The sequence below is a fragment of the Mobula hypostoma genome, chromosome 1 (genome assembly GCF_963921235.1).
Source record: "Mobula hypostoma chromosome 1, sMobHyp1.1, whole genome shotgun sequence".
Taxonomy (NCBI): domain Eukaryota; kingdom Metazoa; phylum Chordata; class Chondrichthyes; order Myliobatiformes; family Myliobatidae; genus Mobula; species Mobula hypostoma.
In genome coordinates this window covers 27795196-27816189 of record NC_086097.1, presented here as the reverse complement: position 1 = coordinate 27816189, position 20994 = coordinate 27795196, and the positions used below count along the sequence as shown (strand labels likewise).

The window sequence follows — 20994 nt, the reverse complement described above, 5'->3', positions numbered from 1 at the left end:
TGGGAGGACCAACCACGGTAGGTCTTACATGGTGAGCTGGTGGGCACTGAGGAGTGTGGTAAAACAGGAATCTGGGAACAGTTTTGGTTACCTTCCGAAGAAAAGATGTAAATAAGATTCAAAGAGTGCAGAGAAAATCTATAAGGATTTTGTCAGGACTTAATGACCTGAGTTATAGGAAAATGTTGAAAAGGTTAGGACTTTATTCCCAAGAATGTACACTTTGTAGAAGATTGAGGGGAGATTTTTTGATTGAGGTATTATTAGGGATATAAGTAGGGTAAATACAAGCAAGCTTTTTCCACTGAGGTTGAACGAGACTACAACTGGAGGTCATGGGTGAAAGGTGAAATGTTTAAGGGGAAGATGAGGGAGAAACCTTCACTCAGAAGGTGGTGAGAGTGTGGATCTATCTGGCAGCACAATTGATGGTTGTGGGTTTGATTTCAACATTGAAGAGAAATTTGGTAGTCATTGAGGGGTATGGAGTGCTATGGCCTAGGTACTAGTCGATGGGGCTGGGCAGATTACTGGTTTGGCATGGACTAGATGGACCAAAGGACCTGTTTCTTCACTGTAGTGTTCTATGACTCTATTTATAGGGAATCTGATGGGGAATTTCTTCACTCAGGGTATGGCTCAAGGGTTGACCAAGCTATCAGTGGAAGTGGTGGATGTGGGTTTAATTGTAACATTTAAGAGAAGTTTGGATAATATATGGATGGGAGGAGTATGGGGGCTATGGTGCATCAACAATAACAGTTCTACATGGTTTAGATAGGTCGAAGGGCCTGTTTCTGTGCTGTAGTACCCTATGACTCTACCTGGCACCTCACTTGTGGCTAGCAAAAATCTAAAAATTTTAAATCTCAGAGCTCTAGCAGTCTCCCATAGCAACCTAGGCTACATCTCATCAGGCGCTGGGGATTTATCCACCTTTCTTAACAATAACCTTCTTACCGGCTTTTACTTTGACATTGAAGGCAGAATGTAGTTCATGTAGATGCATAATGAAGTGAATCCCACCTCTCTGTTTTTTTCTCTCTCTTTCTGCCCCATCACAGGCCTTCAACAAGTGCAAGAGGGAGGGCTTTTGCCTTCAGAATGTGGACAAGGCACCCCTGGCGAAAAGGCGCAAAATGAAGAAAACTAGCACCAGCACTGAGACGCGGAGCAGCTCCAGTGAAAGTTCCCATTCCTCCTCTTCCCAGTCCCAAGGCAAGACCACTCCCACCCCAATGATGCAGCCCAGCAACCCAGTGGACAGCAATAACACAGACAGTATCTTCCAGTTCTCTGATTAAGCTGCTACAGTCCCTCTTTCACAATTTAAAAAAAAAATCATGTTTTAATCATCCGTATAACCCTTTGAAGACCACATGCCATTTTTAAATGCATTCCTCCATAGTATCTTGTGACATTTATTTATGTTGTGTATATGTAGATAGTCCTGCATTGTCCTACAAGGTTGATTGACCCAGTTTTCTCTGGGGAATCCAGAGCTAGGGGGTCATTAAGTACAAGATCCAAATAATGAATTCAATAATGAAATTCAGGAGAAACGTCTTTACCCAAAGAGTGTCAAGAATGGTGAACGTGCTACCTCATGTAATTGTTGGAATGAATAGAGTAGTTGTGATTAAGGGCAAAATAACTAAATACATGAGGAAGAACAGAACAAAAGGCCCATACTGACAGGGTGAAGTAGGGCAGGAGGAGGCTCTGAGAGAGCATGAAAGCAACATGGACCACTTGGGCCTGTGGCCTGTTCCTGTGCTGTAATTTCTGTATGTAATATTCTGTATATTGGAACAGGGACTGATTTTTAAAAGATTCAAAAATAGATGTACTGCAGAGAGTGAAACTCTGTGCCTGGCATTCAAAGGGCTTTTAGTTCTTTACTCTGTGTATTTTTTGTGTGAAAGAATGGCTGCAGTATGCAAACATCTATGAGGTGTATTTTTCAAAGAACATATCTCTGTTGTACAGGCCTGAAAGGATTGAAGGTAAGATGAAAGCGCGGTGTTTACTAACTTACCTTTATCTAAAAGACTGTATCGATGACAGATTTGCTGTATAAATAGATCTATTGATGTACATAAAATATGCAACAGAGGTAGGCAGAGGATTCAGATTTCTCAGATTATTTGCTAGACTGTTTACAGCTGCCACTTGGTGTTAATTCTTTTCCAGACACTTTGATATTCCTGCTCTGTCTGTTGGAGTATTGGAATCACTCTCAGTTGTCTTTCCTGCATTTCCTCTCTCAGTATCAAAGCACCCAGCAGCCTGATGTGTTTTGGTGCAAACTTAGCAGGTTTATCTTAGACACAAGAGATTTTCCAGATGGTGGAAATCCAGAACAACACATGCACAAAATGCTGGAGGAACTCAGCAAGTTAGGTAGCATCTGTGGGGAGGAATAAACAGTCTTGAACCGTCTTGGCCTGAAACATTGAGTTTCTATATATAGCTGTTGCTGGACCTGCTAGCATTTTGTGTGAGTGCTAAGGATTTCCAGAATCTGCAGAATCTCTCATGTTTATGATTTGCTGCTCCACTGTGAATTCTCTTCAAGGTACACCTACCCTGAAGAAGTTTAAATATTCTCTTTGATGGGAGTTCATTAAGACTGTCTCACTGCTCCCCTTCAAGGTCTCTGCTAAACCTTCAACTATGAGCTCAGACTCGCTCACCTAACGCTGCCAACTTGTACTCTTTCCCCTCCCCCCAGCTTCTCTTTCTCACTTCTTCTCCTTTCCTTTCCAGTCCTAACGAAGGGTCTCGGCCTGAAATGTCAACTTTTTATTCAATTCCATAAATGCAGCCTGACCTGCTGAGTTCCTCCAGCATTTTGTGTGTAGCAGGTTTATCTCCCTGCTTTCTTGGTGCTTGGTGCTGTTTGTCTCCTGGCAATCTGAGAAGAAATTTATATTCCCAGCAGGGTTGGGAGATTTTATTTTAATTGTTCACCTTCAAAATAAACCCTTGTTGTTATGTTACTAACTATGAACACTGCAGGAGTGTAAAGTGTGTGAACCATTTGAGAAATCTGAGTCCTAAGGTGACTTTTATTTATGCTGTTTTATTTGTTAGAGTGGGTGGGTGGGTACCATTTGGTAAGTTGCTTATATAGTGAAGCAATGGCTTTTTGATAGAAATGTTTGGCTTCTGTTGCCAAATGCTTTGTTATAAATGTATTATTTGGCATGTAATCTGTTTATTTCTTGCATGAGCAATAATCTTGTAGCAAACCTGTTAGTACAAGTTTTTAAAAAGTTTGTGTTCCAGCCATTAATTTCTCTACTGCTGTCTCGCAGCCAACAGCTTGTCTTGCTTGGTAATTGTGTTCATGAATGACCAATAGTTAGATAGTTGAGTGATGCAGACTCTGCTCTTGCTAATATAAATAATCTGTGCTGCATTGTTGCACGGAAAATTTACGCACTATTTGTACTGCAGGGACCCTTATGATGTGAAGTCCCCTGTTGGATGAAAGTGTATATTATTTTTAAGTACATCTGCAGGTAAACTGCAGCTCAGTCATTTTAGCAAAAACTCAGTGAAGATTATCCATAGGAATTCAGGTGAATAGAATGATAGATGCTCAACCTGCCCCACAGTAGTTGCAGGTGAGAGTCACAGATTCTATGCACAACAAGCAACAGGCTTCCAAAAACTTGCCACATTTTCCAACTTCTGGAGCAACACCACATATTCTGTTTGGGTAGCCTCCAACTTAATGACGTGAACATTGATTTCTCCCACTTCCAATAATTTCTCCTTTCCCCTGACCCCATCTCTTTTTCCATTCTGGCTCCCCTCTTATCCCTTCTCTACTCTTCACTGCCTATCACTTGCCTCTGGTGCTATTCCTCCTTCCCTTTCTTCCATGGTCCTTTGTCTTCTCCTGTCCAATTCCTCCTCTTTCAGCTCTTTACCTTTTCCACATCTTACCTCCTAGCTTCTCACTTTATCCCCCTCCCTAACCAAAGCACCTAACCCCTCAGCTGGTCTCATCTATCACCCGCCAGTTTGTACTCCTTCTCCTCCCCCCACCTACCTATTCTGACTTCTGCCTTCTTCCTTTCCAGTCCTAATGAGTAGTCTCTGCCTGAAAGATGGACTGTTTATTCATCTCCATAGACACTGCCTGACTTGCTGTGTTCTTCCAGCATTTTGTCTTTGTTACTCTAGATTTCTAGCATCTACAAAATCCTTGTGTTCAGGAAGCTGATTCCCATCTTTGACTTTCGCTAATGCCTTTTACACTCTCTAATGAAATATAAATTGCAATATAAGCAGAATGCTGCAGAAGGAAACCTGAAATGAAAATAGTGCATGCTAAAATGCACATCTACTCTGCAAAGAACACAACAGTTATTTTTCTCCCCTCCACATATTCCACCAACTTGCCTGTTTCCAGCACTTGCTGTTTTCATTTTCTCTAAAAAAAAATGCTGGAGGAACTCAGCAGGTCAGGCAGCATCTATGGAAAGAAATAAACGTTTCGGGCTTTATGAACTGCTGAGTCCCATCAGCATTCTGTGTGCGTTGCTCAAGACTTCCAGCATCTGCAGTCTCTTGTGTGCATCTAAAGTTTTCTTTATCAGTCATGGAGGCACAGAGGAACATCTGACTTTTAGCCTATGTCAGTTTTGATCTGATCTGATCTGTGACCGAGTACAAAATAATTTTCAAATAACCTTGGGGTTTGAGTTTTTAGAAGTCTGTTGTCTCTGATTTCTTTCGTGTGAATAGGAAACTTTTCGAAGTATGATACCTTACTGAAAAGGAAATGTTATCATTGTGATCTACATGACCAAAAGCAAGGGCCATAATTTTTCGTACCAATGCAATCTTGCCCACCGGTCATATTTAAACAATGTATCTCTGTGCTTGAGGGATTGCTTTGAGTGAAGACTACCTGTATTTATCTGTATCTCTGCTTGGTTATCAGCTTAAGGAACAATGAAGGCCAGAGAGAGCAGATGGGCCTGGGTTCTGGATCGCCCTATTACAATTGTTCCTGTGCTTATTTTACCAGTGGGGACTTGCAGTTGAAACTTCCTGGGAAGATCAGGGCATAAAACACAGGCAGATATCTTATTCCTCAGCAACCCCCTCATCCAATCTGTCATTGTACTGAATAGGACTTTACAAAAAACACCATTACAGCTGTCCTGTCCTTTGAATGTCAGTGTCGTGCAAAGCTCAAAGTTTGTGAAGTTGATTAATGTTTGCTCTAGTGGAACACTTATTAAAAATACAATGGAGAAAACAAAATATCCTTCAGTCCAAGTAACTCTGAGGCTATGGTGCCATTAACATAAATTATTAATGTAGACATACTGCTACATTACTCATCTAAATTCAAGACACTGTCCAGAGATGGAGCTTTGTAAGTGATGGGAGGAGTGTCTCAACGGACATATCTGAATGATCATTGATATGTGTATGGCAAAATCTCACTAAAGGTCATTGAAGTGGATTATATCCAAAGATTTCTTCACGTAACATGCCACATCACTTTTGATGCCAAAGTTTTCCCAGGAAGTTTTCAACCATTTTAATTATATTTTATTTACTGTTACTGGGTATGTTGCACTGGGTGTATTATGAATCTGTTAACCATGTATGCCTGGACAGTATCTGAGGGAAGTTCTTAAAAATGTATTTTTTTAATGTTAGTATGAGTTTTCTCAGCATGGGGATTACTAAATTACTCCACACCCTTAAGAGTACATGGTGTGCTTTAAGTGGGTGTCGACCATTGCATCTCTAAATGTTTGGTGCACGGTCCAGGCTGAATTGTGCAGTCTCTTTTTAGAGGCTTCTTTCATTATAATCTTGCCATCGTTTTTTGGGACTTTGTAAATATTAAGATGTTGAACAGATTGCATTGTTAATTTCTTTATGCATCCAGGTTCAATACGACCAGTAGTTTTAAAGAGCTACAGGCTTCTCTTCAGTCTAGGTGAAACATACTCTACAGAGCTGTACACAATACACAGTGCAAAACTATTCAAAACCTCTTCTCCTCCAAGTCTTTATACTTAAGGGAGTTGGGCTTATATGTTTAAACAAAATCATACTGAACATGAATTTTTGCATATAGTTTTTAACCCTGTATAATATTGACTTTTACAAAGCTTGATTAAAAGTAGAATATTGTTCTTACAGGGGAACTGCCGTAATATATTTATTGATTATTTAATGAGGAAAATGAGTAAAGTATTGATAAGTTTATTATAGCTTTCTAGCGACTTGTACAAAGTTTTTAAAAGTTGAAAGCATTATTCAGGTGAGCCTGTGAAAGCTTTTAAGACTTTTTAGAACATTAAAGTCAAATTGTTTTAAATGCAACTTCTTAAAAGGAGGTTGGCAAATATTCATTGTATTTTTTAAAAAGAAAAATTATTTGTGGATTTATTGTGTGTGTTGAGGACAACTGTCCATTGTACAAATGTGCTATGAGATTGATGCAATTTAATTCAGAACATTTCAATGACTAACATTGCAAGTCTGTGAGGGCATCTTGCTCCACAATAATGATTACACTTTATTGACACTTACAGGAAAATAGCATTTTGCTTTGCCATAAATTTAGGTATTCTTTGTTGTCTTAAGGAATAGAACAATTTGTACAGCAAATGTGATCGAACCATCTCAAGGATACAGTTCTGGTGCATATCTGTCCACTTATCCCATAACAGATGTGCCTGATCCCTGCAGGAGTAATCATACTGAACCCCTCCATTCTACACTGCCCTTCTTAACCCCGGTAATGACATGTTAGTAACACCACCTCAGCACCAGCGATCTGGGTTCAAATCCACCTCTCCCCATAAAGACATTGTATGTTCTCCTGTGACTGCATGCATTTCCTCTGGGTGTTCCAGTTTCCTCCCATATTCCAAAGATGGTGCCTGCTTGCTGCAGGCTTCATCCTCACCAGTCGAATTACAGGACTGCAGTCGGATGAAAAGTGTACATAGTTCCACTGTAACTGAAATAAAACTTGTAGATTCTAGGAATCTGAAACAAAAATTCTGCCAAAAATGAAGTCCCAATGAAAGGTCATTCACCTAAAATATTGACTGTTTCTATCTTTGCAAATACTGCCTAACCTGCTGAATGTTTCCAGTCTCTGCAAAGCCCATGTAGAAACACTCCACAGGTTAACCAGGTAAACTAGATAAGTGCAACCACGGAACATTTTGTTGAAACTAATTGATGCATTAGTTTTCAGTGACAGCATTGTTCAGTTGACAATAAATAGAGTAAAGATCGAGTTCATTGTCATCTGCACAGTACGTATGTACACAGGTACAATTAAAAACTTAACAGCAGCATAACAGGCACATAGCATCAGAAAAACAGCTCTCACAAGAAAAAAATAAACAAATTATACTCAGTTTTTACAAGAAGGAACATGCCAAACCCCCTTAACCTTCTGAGAAAATATAGACACAGAATCACTTTCCATATGATTGCAAAGAGAAATAGTAGCAAAGTTACTCTAGTGTAATATTAACATCCCGTCATTGCAACCCCCACCCTCCACCCCAATCTCAAGTACAGAGTAACAAACTGTTTAAAATAAAAATGGAAAACGCTGGAAGCATTAGGGATAGAGAAGCCAGAAATGACTTTTCAACTTGATGACCTTTCAACAGAACATATTTAAATTTGCCAACAACCACCTTTGTTGTGTTAGGTAAATGTTAACCATCAAAATTTAAAATGTTACTGCTATGAGTGCCGTTAGTCTGATATCCCCTGGGTGTAAACATTAGTATTAAAACAAGCCGCAGGGCACATTACCAGCGTTAATGTGTTACAATTCCTACATTATCTCCCCCATTAAAATAACACAGTATCTTGGTTTACATAGAATGTACAGAAACAGGCCATTCACATTGGTAACACATTCAGAGGATGGCAAGAGGAAAGCCAGAATGCTCAGTGTGTTACCTAAGGGTTGGCTGATTGGCAGGAAACAGAGAGTGGGAATAAAGGGATCCCATTCTGGTTGGCTGCCGGTTACCGGTGGTGTTCCACAGGGGTCCGTGTTGGGGCAGCTTCTTTTTACTTTGTACATCAACAATTTGGATTATGGAATAGATGGCTTTGTGGCTAAGTTTGCTGATGATACAAAGATAGGTGGAGGGGCTAGTAGTGCTGAGGAAACAGAGAGACTGCAGAGAGACTTGGATAGATTGGAAGAATGGGCAGAGAAGTGGCAAATGAAATACAATGTTGGAAAGTGTATGGTTATGCACTTTGGTAGAAGAAATAAACAGGCAGACTATTATTTAAATAGGGAGAGAATTCAAAGTTCTGAGATGCAACGGGACTTGGGAGTCCTCGTGCAGGATACCCTTAAGGCTAACCTCCAGGTTGAGTTGGTGGTGAAGAAGGCGAATGCAATGTTGGCATTCATTTCTAGAGGAATAGAGTATAGGAGCAGGGATGTGATGTTGAGGCTCTATAAGGCACTTGTAAGACCTCACTTGGAGTACTGTGTGCAGTTTTAGGCTCCTTATAGTCATAGTCATTGTCATAGTCATACTTTATTGATCCCGGGGGAAATTGGTTTTCGTTACAGTTGCACCATAAATAATAAATAGTAATAGAACCATAAATAGTAATATGTAAATTATGCCAGTAAATGATGAAATAAGTCCAGGACCAGCCTATTGACTGAGGGTGTCTGACCCTCCAAGGGAGGAGTTGTAAAGTTTGATGGCCACAGGCAGGAATGACTTCCTATGACGCTCTGTGCTGCATCTCGGTGGAATTTAAGAAAGGATGTGCTGACGTTGGAGAGGGTTCAGAGAAGATTCACTAGAATGATTCCGAGAATGAGAGGGTTAACATTATGAGGAACGTTTGTCCGCTCTTGGACTGTATTCCTTGGAGTTTAGAAGAATGAGGGGAGACCTCATAGAAACATTTCGAATGTTGAAAGGCATGGACAGAGTGGATGTGGCAAAGTTGTTTCTCATGATGGGGAAGTCTAGTACAAGAGGGCATGACTTAAGGATTGAAGGGTGCCCATTCAGAACAGAGATGCGAAGGAATTTTTTCAGCCAGAGGAATCTGTGGAATTTGTTCCACAGGCAGCAGTGAAGGTCAAGTCATTGGGTGTATTTAAGGCAGAGATTGATAGGTATCTGAGTAGCCAGGGCATCAAAGATTATGGTGAGAAGCTGGGGGAGTGGGACTAAATGGGAGATTGGATCAGCAACATGATAGAATGGTGGAGCAGACTTGATGGGCCGAATGGCTGACTTCTGCTCCTTTGTCTTATGGTCTTATGGGCTGTACCAGTGTTTATTACACCACACAACCATCCTGTCAACACCTGTCAGCTCATCTTTTATTATATCCTTTTGTTCCTTTCTCCCTTGTCCTTTTTAGAGCATAGAACATTACAACACAGTACAGACCTTTTGGCCTATGATGTTGTGCTGTCCTTTTAACCTACTCTAAGATCTAACTCTTCTCTTCTACATATTCCTCCATTTTTTTTATCATCCATGTGCCTGTCTAAGAGTTTTTAAAATGTCTTAATGTATCTGCCTCTACCGCCATCCACACACTCACCACTCTCTGTGTAAAGAACTTAGCTCTGACATCCCCCTTATGCTTTCTTCCAATCTGCTTAAAACTGTGCCATTTCCACATTGGGAAGAAGTCTCTGACTTTTTTAGTTCTACTTTTTTTTATATTTCATTACCACATAGGAGGCCATTTGTCCTGTTAAGTCCATGCCAATTCACAGAGCAATCCCAGTGCTCACTGAATGTCCCTGTATTCTCCGTACATTCCCATCAATCCCAGCACTCCACGTGCACCAGGGGCTGCCAGTTGACCTACCCACTGACATATCTCTAGGATGTGGGAGCAAACTTGAGCACCTCAAGAAGGCACACATGCTCACAACTCCATCCAGTGCAAACTCCATACACAGGTTGGAATTGGACCTTGATCTATAGCACTGTGAAAATGCAACTCTGCTCGCTGTCTCAATGTGCCACACCAACTTCCAAGTTCTCCTCACTCTCTGAATCAAGAAACTTTTTTCCAATAATAGGGCAAATGAGGGCTATGGGGGAAAAGGCAGGTAATTATAGGTGAGTCCATGGCCAGATCAGCCATGATCTTATTGAATGGCAGAGCAAGCCTGACGGGCTGATTCCTGCTCATATTTCTTATGTTCTTAAACTTGTACTGAATTCCCTGCTGGCTTGCTAAGTGTCAGTCTCTCGTTTACTGTGTCTTGTTTTGGGTTCCCCTGAGGCTGACATTAAGTAGACACGTGCCTGAGTAGACCTCTTTGTGATATTAAAGAGAACACAAAATCAGCTCCCAGGAAGACTTGTCAATCTGATCCCAATTCCCTGTCGCTTCCCTGCCATCCAGCAGGAGGTGAACTGTTTCTCCCTAGCCCCACCAAGCACATTCTAGATTGTGTCAAATAAAATACATCTGTCATGTCACTGCTTGAATATATTGGCAGGTTCTTGTGCTGTGAGTGTACTGCCACCTGACTAATGGAAAGTTTGCCAACCAGCTTGGTGCTGTTTTCTGTGTTGTCCACGGATCTGTAATGGATGTAACATCAGAATCTGTCTGCTTACATCTCCTGCTGGCTTCATACCATTTCTACTTCCCAGCAGTTTATACTGGAAATTGTTGAGAGCCTGAGTTACAGGGAAGAAGTATTTCACAGTAAACATAGTGCAAAGGCCAGATTGCCTCTCCCAGTTGTTAAACCAGGCTCAACAGCAACTTGAAATGTACAGAGGAAATTGCAATAAGCAATCACCAATATTTGGCAACAGGTTTAAAGGAACTATGGCCCTTCCCAGAAATCACACCTAATAAACTTTTAACTCAAGGATTAACTAGTTTAACTCAAGGCCATTTTTTACTTAAATATTTTAACTCAAGGATTTATTAGCATTTAGTTTTCACTCTTCTAGCTTTTAAGTTGAGCAGGGAGAGATTTAATAGAAACCCAAGGAGCAACTTTTTCACCCAGAAGATATAGAATGAGCTACCAGAGGATGTGGTGGAGACAGGTACATTAACAACATTTAAAAGGCACACAAGTAGGAAAGGAGGATATGGGCCAAACACTGGCAAATGGGACTAGCTCAGATAGGAATCTTGCTCATCATGGACTAGTTGGGCCGAAGGGCCTATTTCTGTGTTCTATAATTCTATGGCTGGTAGATGCTAACCATGGAGCTGAAGATGTATCTATGCCAGGTTACACAAGCCTGTTTAAGAAGCTAGGGCTTTATAATATGGAACCAGAGATCACCAGAACAACTCAGAGTGGATCTTGCTAGTAATCGAGTGGCAGAGGAGCTCACTGGTTGAATTTTCATTCATTTCTGACAACGTCTTGGTACAAACTAGGAAAGGCTGTGAAATCCAAGAAACAGGCAGCATTTGTAGAAAGCGCAGAATAGTTTGTAGAGTATTCAGGAAAAAGGTTGGAGCTGGGAGGATAATCTGTGCATTTTGCTCACTTTGTGTATACCAAGCACCAGTCACACCTGGAGTCCCTTCACAATCGAGGCCAAATACTAAATCCAGTATTTAGTTACATCACAGCAGTTGTAGAATAGATCCCTGTTACTTTTCATATTTGTACACATTTGACCTTTTCTGTTTCTTGTTCCCCACATGGGTGGAATAATTTCTAATGTAAGTTCTCTGCATTAACAGTAAACTTTACAGTGATACAGTACCTACTCACATGAGCATTGTTACTTTGTACAGAGAGGGCATCTAGTTGAGAAAAGCAGTTAATGGGATCCCATTAATCACGGATGATCACTTGTACAAACCAGATGGAACCCTGGTCAATTAAATTTTTTATAGGTATCTGTTAGTCTTGTGAGACCATGGATTTGCACCTTGGAAGACTGGCGGTTGCCCATGCTGCAAGTCTCCCCTCTCCATGCCACCGATGTTGTCCAAGGGAAGGGCACTAGGGCTGATACAACTTGGCACCAGTGCCGTTGCAGAGCAATGTGTGGTTAACTGCCTTGCTCAAGGACACAACATGCTGTCTCAGCAGAGGCTCGAACTAGCGACCTTCAGATCACGAGACCAATGCCTTAACCACTTGGCCATGCGCCAACACATCCTGGTCATTTACTTTTTAAAAAATAGAGTTATATTTAAGTAAGTAATGTTTCTCAAAGTTAATGAAAAATATAACCCCATCTTTCACATTGCAATTAAATTAAGGAGTGTTAACCATTTGGGAGACTTGATGAAGTCTGACACATTACATCTTTTTAATCCGATCTGCCTATAGTTTACATCTAACCATTTACATTCTGCCCCATTTTCCAAAGTATTTGCTAGGTAATTCCATGAATTTGTCCGTTTACTTTCAGTGTGTAAAGGATTTAAACACCTTTGTGTATGGAAAAAATGCAGTATCTCTTGACACTCGAGATAGGATCTTAAATTGTAACTTTACAAAATGCTGCTTAGGTACCTCCTGGAGAATAGTGTCCATTTTTGGTCGCCTAGCTATAGGAAGGATGTGACTGCATAGGAGAGAGTGCAGATGATATTCACCAGGATGTTTCCTAGATTAAAAGATTTTAGTAATGGTGAGAGATTGGATAAAATTGGCATGTTTTTCATTGAGTGAAGGAGGCTGAGAGGTAAGTTGGTAGAGATTCATAAAATGATAAGAAGCATAGATTGAGTAGACAGTAGAATCCTTTTCCTTGCTGGAGTATTAGAAACAAGAAGGGATAGGTTTAAGGTGCGGGTTTAAGTGGTTTTAAGAGGTTAAAGTACTGTAGATGTATGTGGATGAGAGGGAGGAACAGGACTTGTTTCTGCTGTTGTTGTTTGTTGCTTGTTGTGTTCTGTGTTGTTTTGCAGAGCATTATGGCCATGCTATGTTGGCACTGGAATGTGTGGTGACACTTGCTCACCCTCTGAAGTATTAGTTAATGCAAATGACGCAGCTTTAATGCATGCTTCGATGTAAACTTGAATCTTAAATCTTGAGAGGAAGGAGTTTTAAAGAGTTTATGCAATACAGGCTAGCAATGTATCCAATAAAGTGTTTTTTTCACACAGAGTGGTTGTTAGCTGGATCTCACTGTTAGAGGAGGTAGTAGAATCAGATACAATCGGTATACAGACCAACCCCAGTAGGTACAGTCCCAATGCAGGCCGATGCAAATGGTGTCAATGGACAAACAAGATTGGTTTAAATGTAGTTGGTCACAGCAATTTACACACCAAATGCCACATTCCCAGAGACCTCCTGCAAACACCAGTATACTCTTATGGAGTACAAAATAGAAGGAATTCAATCAGATTTTAATGTAAGATTATCTCCGATTCACCTCAACAAAAAAAACTGTATTTATTCATACAGTAACAGGAAACACCTTGCATTTCTTTAACAACCTCAGGCCAGCTGGAAATGCTTTATAACCAAATGAGGTGTAATCATTATTGTAAGGAACAGGGCAGTAGTGCATCGAGAGGCAGGTGAACTTGTTTGGTGAAGTTTTTTTTTGTGAAGTTTAAGGGTTCAATATAACTAATTCTTCAAAGTATTGCAATGGGATTGTTTTGCATCCAAAGAAGGGGATGTATGCAGGCCTTGGTTTAGTGCCTGCTCCTAAAGATGCACTGAGGTAAGAATTGAACAGAGGCCAGAGAACTACATAGCTGAGAGATGACAAGTAAACCAACAGATTCCATTGCTTCAATAACATGGATTCCTGGCATTTCTTCACTGATCCTGTTTTAAAAGCAGGTGTTTAGCAATTTCAAAGGACACTGCCTTTCAGTGCGTGGCTGTATTAATTCCCATCTCCAAAGAGAATTGCCTATCCTCTGAGTTGTCTTACCCTGTTTTATTCTGAGGACAGATTTGTTCATGTGCACTAGACTAACACTGGGAGTTTTATTTTTTAACAATATATTTTTAGCATTAATTAATATTTGTACCTTTCAAAACAGTTTGATAGCATATTTACAGTATTACTATGTTCTTAGTATTTGTGAATTGTGTGTTGTGTTGTGACTTTTTGTTGTCTGGACAGTGAGGCAGATGGCTTGGACAATGGCAAATCCTGAGAATGTTTTCTTGATCAAGTTATTTAGGCATGTGTGAAGCACTTTAAATATTTGATACAGTGGCATGCAAAAGTTCAGGCACCCCAGTCAAAATTTCTGTTACTGTGAATAATTAAGTGAATAGAAGATGAACTAATCTCCAAAAGTCATAAAGTTAAAGATGAAACATTCTTTTCAACATTTTAAGGATTTTTGTTTTGTACAATATTAGAGTGAAAAAAAGGAAAGGAACACCATGCAAAAGTTTGGGCACCCCAGGAGATTTGAGCTCTCAGATAACTTTTACCAAGGCCTCAGACCTTAATTAGCTTGTTAGGGCTACGGCTTGTTCACAGTCATCATTAGGAAAGGCCAGGTGATGCAAATTTCAAAGCTTTATAAATACCCTGACTCCTCAAACCTTATTCCAACAATCAGCAGCCATGGGCTCCTCTAAGCAGCTGCCTAGCACGCTGAAAATTAAAATAAATGATGCCCACAAAATAGGAGAAGGCTATAAGAAGATAGCAAAGTGTTTTCAGGTTGCCGTTTCCTCAGTTCATAATGTAATTGAGAAATGGCAGTTAACAGGAATGGTGGAGGTCAAGTTGAGGTCTGGAAGACCAAGAAAACTTTCCAAGAGAACTGCTCATAGGATTGCTAGAAAGGCAAATCAAAACCCCCGTTTAACAGCAAAAGACCTTCAGGAAGATTTAGCAGACCCTGGAGTGGTGGTACACTGTTCTACTGTGCAGCGACACCTGCAGAAGTATGACCTTCATGGAAGAGTCATCAGAAGAAACCCTTTCCTGCGTCCTCACCACAAAATTCAGCGTCAGAAGTTTGCAAAGGAACATCTAAACAAGCCTGATGCATTTTGGAAACAAGTCCTGTAGACTGATGAAGTTAAAATAGAACTTTTTGGCCACAATGACCAAAGGTATGTTTGGAGAAAAAAAGGTGCAGAACTTCATGAAGAGAATGCCTCTCCAACTGTTAAGCACGGGAGTGGATCGATCATGCTTTGGGCTTGTGTTGCAGCCAGTGGCATGGGGAACATTTACTGGTAGAGGGAAGGATGAATTCAATTAAATACCAGCAAATTCTGGAAGCAAACATCACACTGTAAAAAAGCTGAAGATGAAAAGAGGATGGCTTCTACAACAGGATAATGATCCTAAACACACCTCAAAATCCACAATAGACTACTTCAAGAGGCGCAAGCTGATGGTTTTGCCATGGCCCTCACAGTCCCCCGACCTAAACATCATTGAGAATCTGTGGATAGACCTCAAAAGGGCAGTGCATGCAGGATGGCCCAAGAATCTCACAGAACTAGAAGCCTTTTGCAGGGAAGAATGGGCGAAAATCCCCCAAACAAGAATTGAAAAACTCTTAGCTGGCTACAGAAAGCGTTTACAAGCTGTGATACTTGCCAAAGGGGGTGTTACTAAGTACTGACCATGCAGGGTGCCCAAACTTTTTCTTTGGGCCTTTTTTCTTTTTTGTTATTTTATTTGGAAATAAAAAAGTAATCTTGCTTAAAATAATTAAAGGAATGTGTCATCTTTAACTTTATGCCTTTTGGAAATCAGGTCATCTTTTACTCGCTTAGCTATTCACAGTAACATAAATTTTGACCAGGGGTGTCCAAACTTTTGCATGCCGCTGTGTATCTCAAATCCTTTGTCAAGATATGCACTGCTTTGGTATTCTCTGTAAATCTATCATATCCCAGAGATTTCCACTCCTGCTTACATTTGGTAAGTCCAAACTTGGGAAGAAGTCTGACTGAGCTTTGCACATAAAACAGGAATGAAACCAGTTACTCTGCTGTTGACCTAAGGGGTTATCTAGCGTAGACAGGTACAACAGTTACTATGAGATCAAGGGCTCATGGTGACAGTTTAAGATCGATGAGGTAATGTTATAGCTCTATAAAACACTGGTTTGGCCATACTAGGGATATTGTGTTCATTTCTGGTTCACCTCATTATAGGAAAGCTGTGGAAACTTTAAAGAGGGTGCAGAAGAGATTAACCAGGATGCTGCCTGAATTAGAGAGCATGTCTTATGAGGAAAGGCTGAAGGAGCTGGACTTTTCTCTTTTGGAGGGAAGGCAGATGAGAGGTGAATTAGTAGAAGTATACAAGATGATAAGAGGCATGGGTTCAGCGGATAGCCAGAGACTTTTTTCCCAGGTTGGAAATGGCTAATACAAGGGAATGTCAGAGAGTGACGGATGTGTGGAACACTCTGTCAAGGGTGGGGGTAGGTAGGCACATGGATGATAGAAACATGGAGGACCATGTAAGAAGGAAGGATTAGATTGTTCTTAATGTAGGTTAAAAAGTCGACACAACATTGTGTGCTGAAAGGCCTGGTGTCTCTGCCGTACAGCTCTTCCTCTTCAAGGAACCTCATCTGCACCTGATCCATTTCCAAGCCAGACAGTGGAAACGCAGCAATTCAACTGATCAGTGAAATCTCTCCTGAAAATGACCTCCTCCATTCTTTCCTCACTGTCATTTTAACAACAATTTGAAGGGTAAAAATTCTTAAACATGGTTGTCATAATTATGTAGCAAAAAAGATACACGATGGAGTCCCACACCTCATAGTCCGTCTGATAGCTTCCAACTGACAGCATGTACATCAGTTTCTCCAACTTCCAGCAATTTCTTCCCCCCTCTCCCTTCTCTCTTTTTCCATTCCCCATTCTGGCCCCCCTCTTTATCGCTTTGCTTCTCTTTATCTGTCCCTCCTCTTTAAATGTGTGTCCTCTAGTATTTGACATTTCTGCCTTGGCAAAAAAGACTGCCTACCCTATCTGTGTGTGCCTCTCATAATTCTAAAAGCTTCTGTCAGTCTGCTCTCAGCCTGTGACAGTGTTTTAGCCAGGTAGGAATGAATCTATGGAATGCTCTGCACAGACTGTGGTGGAGGCCATGGGTAGAAGTTGATCAATTCCTGATTGGTCAGGGCATCAAAGGGTATGGCGACTGGCAGGTGTATGGGGTTGAGCAGGATCCGGGATCAGCCATGATGGAATGGCAGAGCAGACTCGATGGGCTGAATGGTCTGATTCTGCTCCTACTCTTATGGTCTAAAGAACCTGAGTTCAGAAAACATTTTGCTGCTCAGACGTTCTATTCCACTAGCAACCTGGTGAAACCTCTTTTGCATGGTATAATGGGATTTCATGTGATCTAACCTTCCAGGTCAGTCTACTATGTGGAAGCTCTTCAACAGTCTTACTGAAGGGTAACCACAATTCTACTAAAGCTATCCCCAACTACATCGTCAGGGTACATAGAACGGTACGGGTTCTTGCCCCACAATGGTGTGCTGACCTTTTAACATAGTCCTCCATTTTCTTTCATCCTTGGGTAGTTACAGTTACTAACTCCGGATTATTTAACTAATTAGAACACAATAGTGTGATGACCTTTTAACCTACGCCAACCTTCCCTCCTACATAACCCTCCATTTTTTTCTATCAACCATGTGCCTATCTACAAGTTTCTTAAATGCTCCAAATTTTACACTAATTAAATTTACATTTCTCTGCTGTCAACCTAATTAGATCGCTTCCTCTGGATTATTAGTGCAGTAATTTAACCATTGAACTACCACACTCCTGCCCAGCAGTCACCCCCCTCCCCCATCCCCATAACCCATTACTTGCTTTGTCCAAAGTGGAACAAACTGTAACAAAATTATTTCCATTCCTCACCTAGTGATCGTGCAAACTTGAAGGCAGCCTTTGTCAGACTCGACAGTAGTTACGTGCATATTTGGTGGTAACTACGGGCAAGAGTGACTTGGGTTTTATAATATGGAAGTAGAAATTTAATTAAACGGTGGAACATTTTAACAATGAGTTCGATTGTCAAAGTTTTAGAGGTGTGTTGGGGGAAGGGAGATATATTGTGAATAGCTACTGTACTTATTTAATATGGCTTGATGTATGAGTAGTTTCTATAATACATATTGTACACGTGCACACACTCTTAAGTTGTAACAGGCAAAACAAACCACACAGCAATGCTTGTGTGTTGTGCAGGTTATTTCTCCTGAGACAACGTGAGTCACACACACTGTGGAAATCCTCCTTTATGCAACACAAGACTGTACCTGTATGTTATCTATTCAACCGTCTGTTCAAAAATAGTCTCTATCTTCTAGCTGGGCTAGGAATTGAAAGTGTTGAAGCTTTTCTGTGTAGAACCTTGACAACAACGAGTCGGTAGCGAAGATTTTTAAATCAAAGTGGAATGCCAAAGTACTGAATTTTTCATCCGTCGCTGTACATATATATCACTCAGGCCTGGAGAGAAATATTAGCTTGTTATATGTAATATAGTGGTGGTGGTGGTGGTAGTTAGGGGCATATTTACAAGAGTGACATGGTTTTTATAATATGGTTTATTTATTGTAGAGATGATCAAATCAGGATTATTTTAATATTGCGAGAGGGAGAGTTTATAAACTTGGTGTCATAACGGAAGCAACTATCCCTGTGTTTTTAGGGAATATACTGATAAGTTGTATCAACTTGAAAACTCGCGTCAGATGGTAGAGAGAACTGTGCTCTGTAAACTAATACTTTTACGAACTGGTGCAATGTTTGGCCTGTACGAATACGCTGGCTTCAGTTTCATTCAGTTTTAAACTAAGGATTACAATTGTAAACAAGGGCTCACACTTTCAGAGACATTTGTGTGAATAAATGTACTTGCTACTGTCTGTTTTTGAAATGAAATAAACTCACCAATAGAATGAAAGAAGTGTGTTAGTTTTTTTTATTTGCAGTCTTCTTTCATCTACTGTTAGTGTGGCTGAAAACTGGTGCAGCTGCTCCCCCTGGTGGGAGCAGCGCAGCGAGACACCGAGCCAAACAAATCAGGAAGAGCCTGGCGTATTATCGTCATGTGTGCCGAATTACAGTGGAAAAACTTGCGTGCCATCCACACTTCGATTCACGACATCAATGCATCGAGGTAGTTCAAGGGAAAAACAATAATGTAGTTAAATTACATAGAAAGTACAGTGCAGGCAGACAAGTACAAGATCCATGACGGTAGATTGTGAGATCAAGAGTTCATCTTTACGGTACAAGAGGTCCGCTTGAGAATACGTTGACACCAATTAGCACTATGTTCTATCTGCCGCCAGTGTTGCCGCGCAACGTGCATCTGCACTACCTGTCCTACGTGGAAAGTTCTTCCGCACCAACTGCTTTGACCACATCTGGCATTGGTCAGCACGGAACATCCTGCAGACACTGCAGCAGAAGGACTCGATGGACACATTGGGGTGGTTTCCTGAGCAGACTGTCCAGACCATCTGGCAGAATGCCTCATCGCCAGGCCTCACTAACAGGCACCAAGACCTTGCCTGGCTGGCGGTGAGAGGGGCCCTCCCAGTCAGATCCTTCCCGCATGCCAGGAGCTTCACTCCCACAGCTCGCTGCCCGCAGGATGACTGTCGAGGGGAAGAGACAGTCGTTCATCTCTTTGCAGACTGCGGGTTTGTGAGGAGTGTGCGGAGAAAGACGTCACGGTTCATGCTGACCAGAATCTGATCTACGGCTTCACCAGGGACAAGCATTCCGTGCTGTCGGCAGATCATCAGCTCGGTGAAAGACGCTCTTTGGTCTGCCCGAAACATGTTGGTCTGCCAGCACATCGCGATGTCCGTGGATGAACGCTGCCGACTGGCACATCCCAGGCTGCAGGAGTTCGTGCTGAGGGATGCACGGAAGCTTGGTGCAGCCCCTGCAGGGGCTCGGTGGGAGTAAGACCACAGTGTAGGGGTCTTCCTCTACCGGAGAGGGAGGAGGTCCCGCAATTATTTTTGAAGCAGTATGCCAACCCACAGTGACACATGAGGCCAGCGGTGCCATTGGTGTGTATGAATGTAGTAGAACAGTATGGAAAGCACTGGCTACGAATGTAAAGATTGAAAAGGTATTGAACGGTTTATTCTTGTAAAGATTTTGTAATGAATAAAGTTCATTTTGCTTTAAAAACAGCGGGATAGAAGCTGTCCTTGAACCTGGTGGTTCGTGCTTTCAGGCTTTTGTATCTTCTGCCCGATGGAAGGGGGAGAAGAGAAAACATCTGGGGTGGATGGAGTCTTGGATAATACTGTTTGCTTTACTGAGGCAGTGAGAAGTGTAGACAGAGTCTGTGGAGGGAAGGCTGATATCCTGAGCCGTGTCAAAACTCTCTACAGTTTCTTAGGGTCACGGGCACAGCAGTTGCCACATCAAGCTAGATAGGTGCTTTCTATGGTGATAGATAAAAATTGGTGAGGATCAAAGGAGACATGTTGAACCTGTTTACAATCACTACAATAACTCAGGATAGAAAGTACAGACAGTACGTATGCTGTAATCTCGTATTCAATAGGGAGAAGGCATTGTGGTTGGAGGTTTCAGGGAGAAGGATTGGATATTCTGATTAACATTAAAAATGGAGGGTGTATGTTTTAGCGGGCGTAGAGGTGAATAAATCCTCAGTGCCTGATGAGAAGCATCCCAGACTAGACAGGAAATTGTTTTTTTTTTAATATTCGCAGCTGCAGTGCTAGGTGATTTGAGGACAACAAAATGCAGTACGACTATTCAAGAAAGACAACAGGGAAAGCCCAAGTAAGTACAGGACAGTGCGCTTGATGGTGTCAAGAAAAACCCTCATTTAATGTAGATGCGCTGAAGCGCGTGTTTCTGCGCTATAGTGCTCTAACTCTATAAACCTCTTACTCATTACCGTTGTCCCAGAATCACAGGCGCTTCTTTCGCAATAAAGCATAGTAGCAAGCCCTTCCAGCACAACGAGCCCGGGAAGCCCAATTACACCCATG

At 41.3% G+C, this 20994-nt stretch overlaps 2 protein-coding genes across 7 annotated transcripts in view; both read left to right on the top strand.

Moving 5' to 3' along the window:
- Positions 1-19011, top strand: part of LOC134344972 (ribosomal protein S6 kinase alpha-5) — a 338866-nt gene extending 319855 nt beyond the window's left edge. For all 6 annotated transcript variants that reach the window (XM_063045114.1, XM_063045122.1, XM_063045107.1 and 3 more), the window contains one exon: positions 1065-19011. In XM_063045114.1, the coding sequence (XP_062901184.1) occupies positions 1065-1304 (240 nt within the window). In that variant the 3' untranslated portion in view covers positions 1305-19011. The remainder of the gene's footprint in view (positions 1-1064) is intronic.
- Positions 1-20994, top strand: part of LOC134344939 (uncharacterized) — a 199510-nt gene that overhangs the window by 82706 nt on the left and 95810 nt on the right. The gene's annotated exons all lie outside the window — the stretch shown is intronic.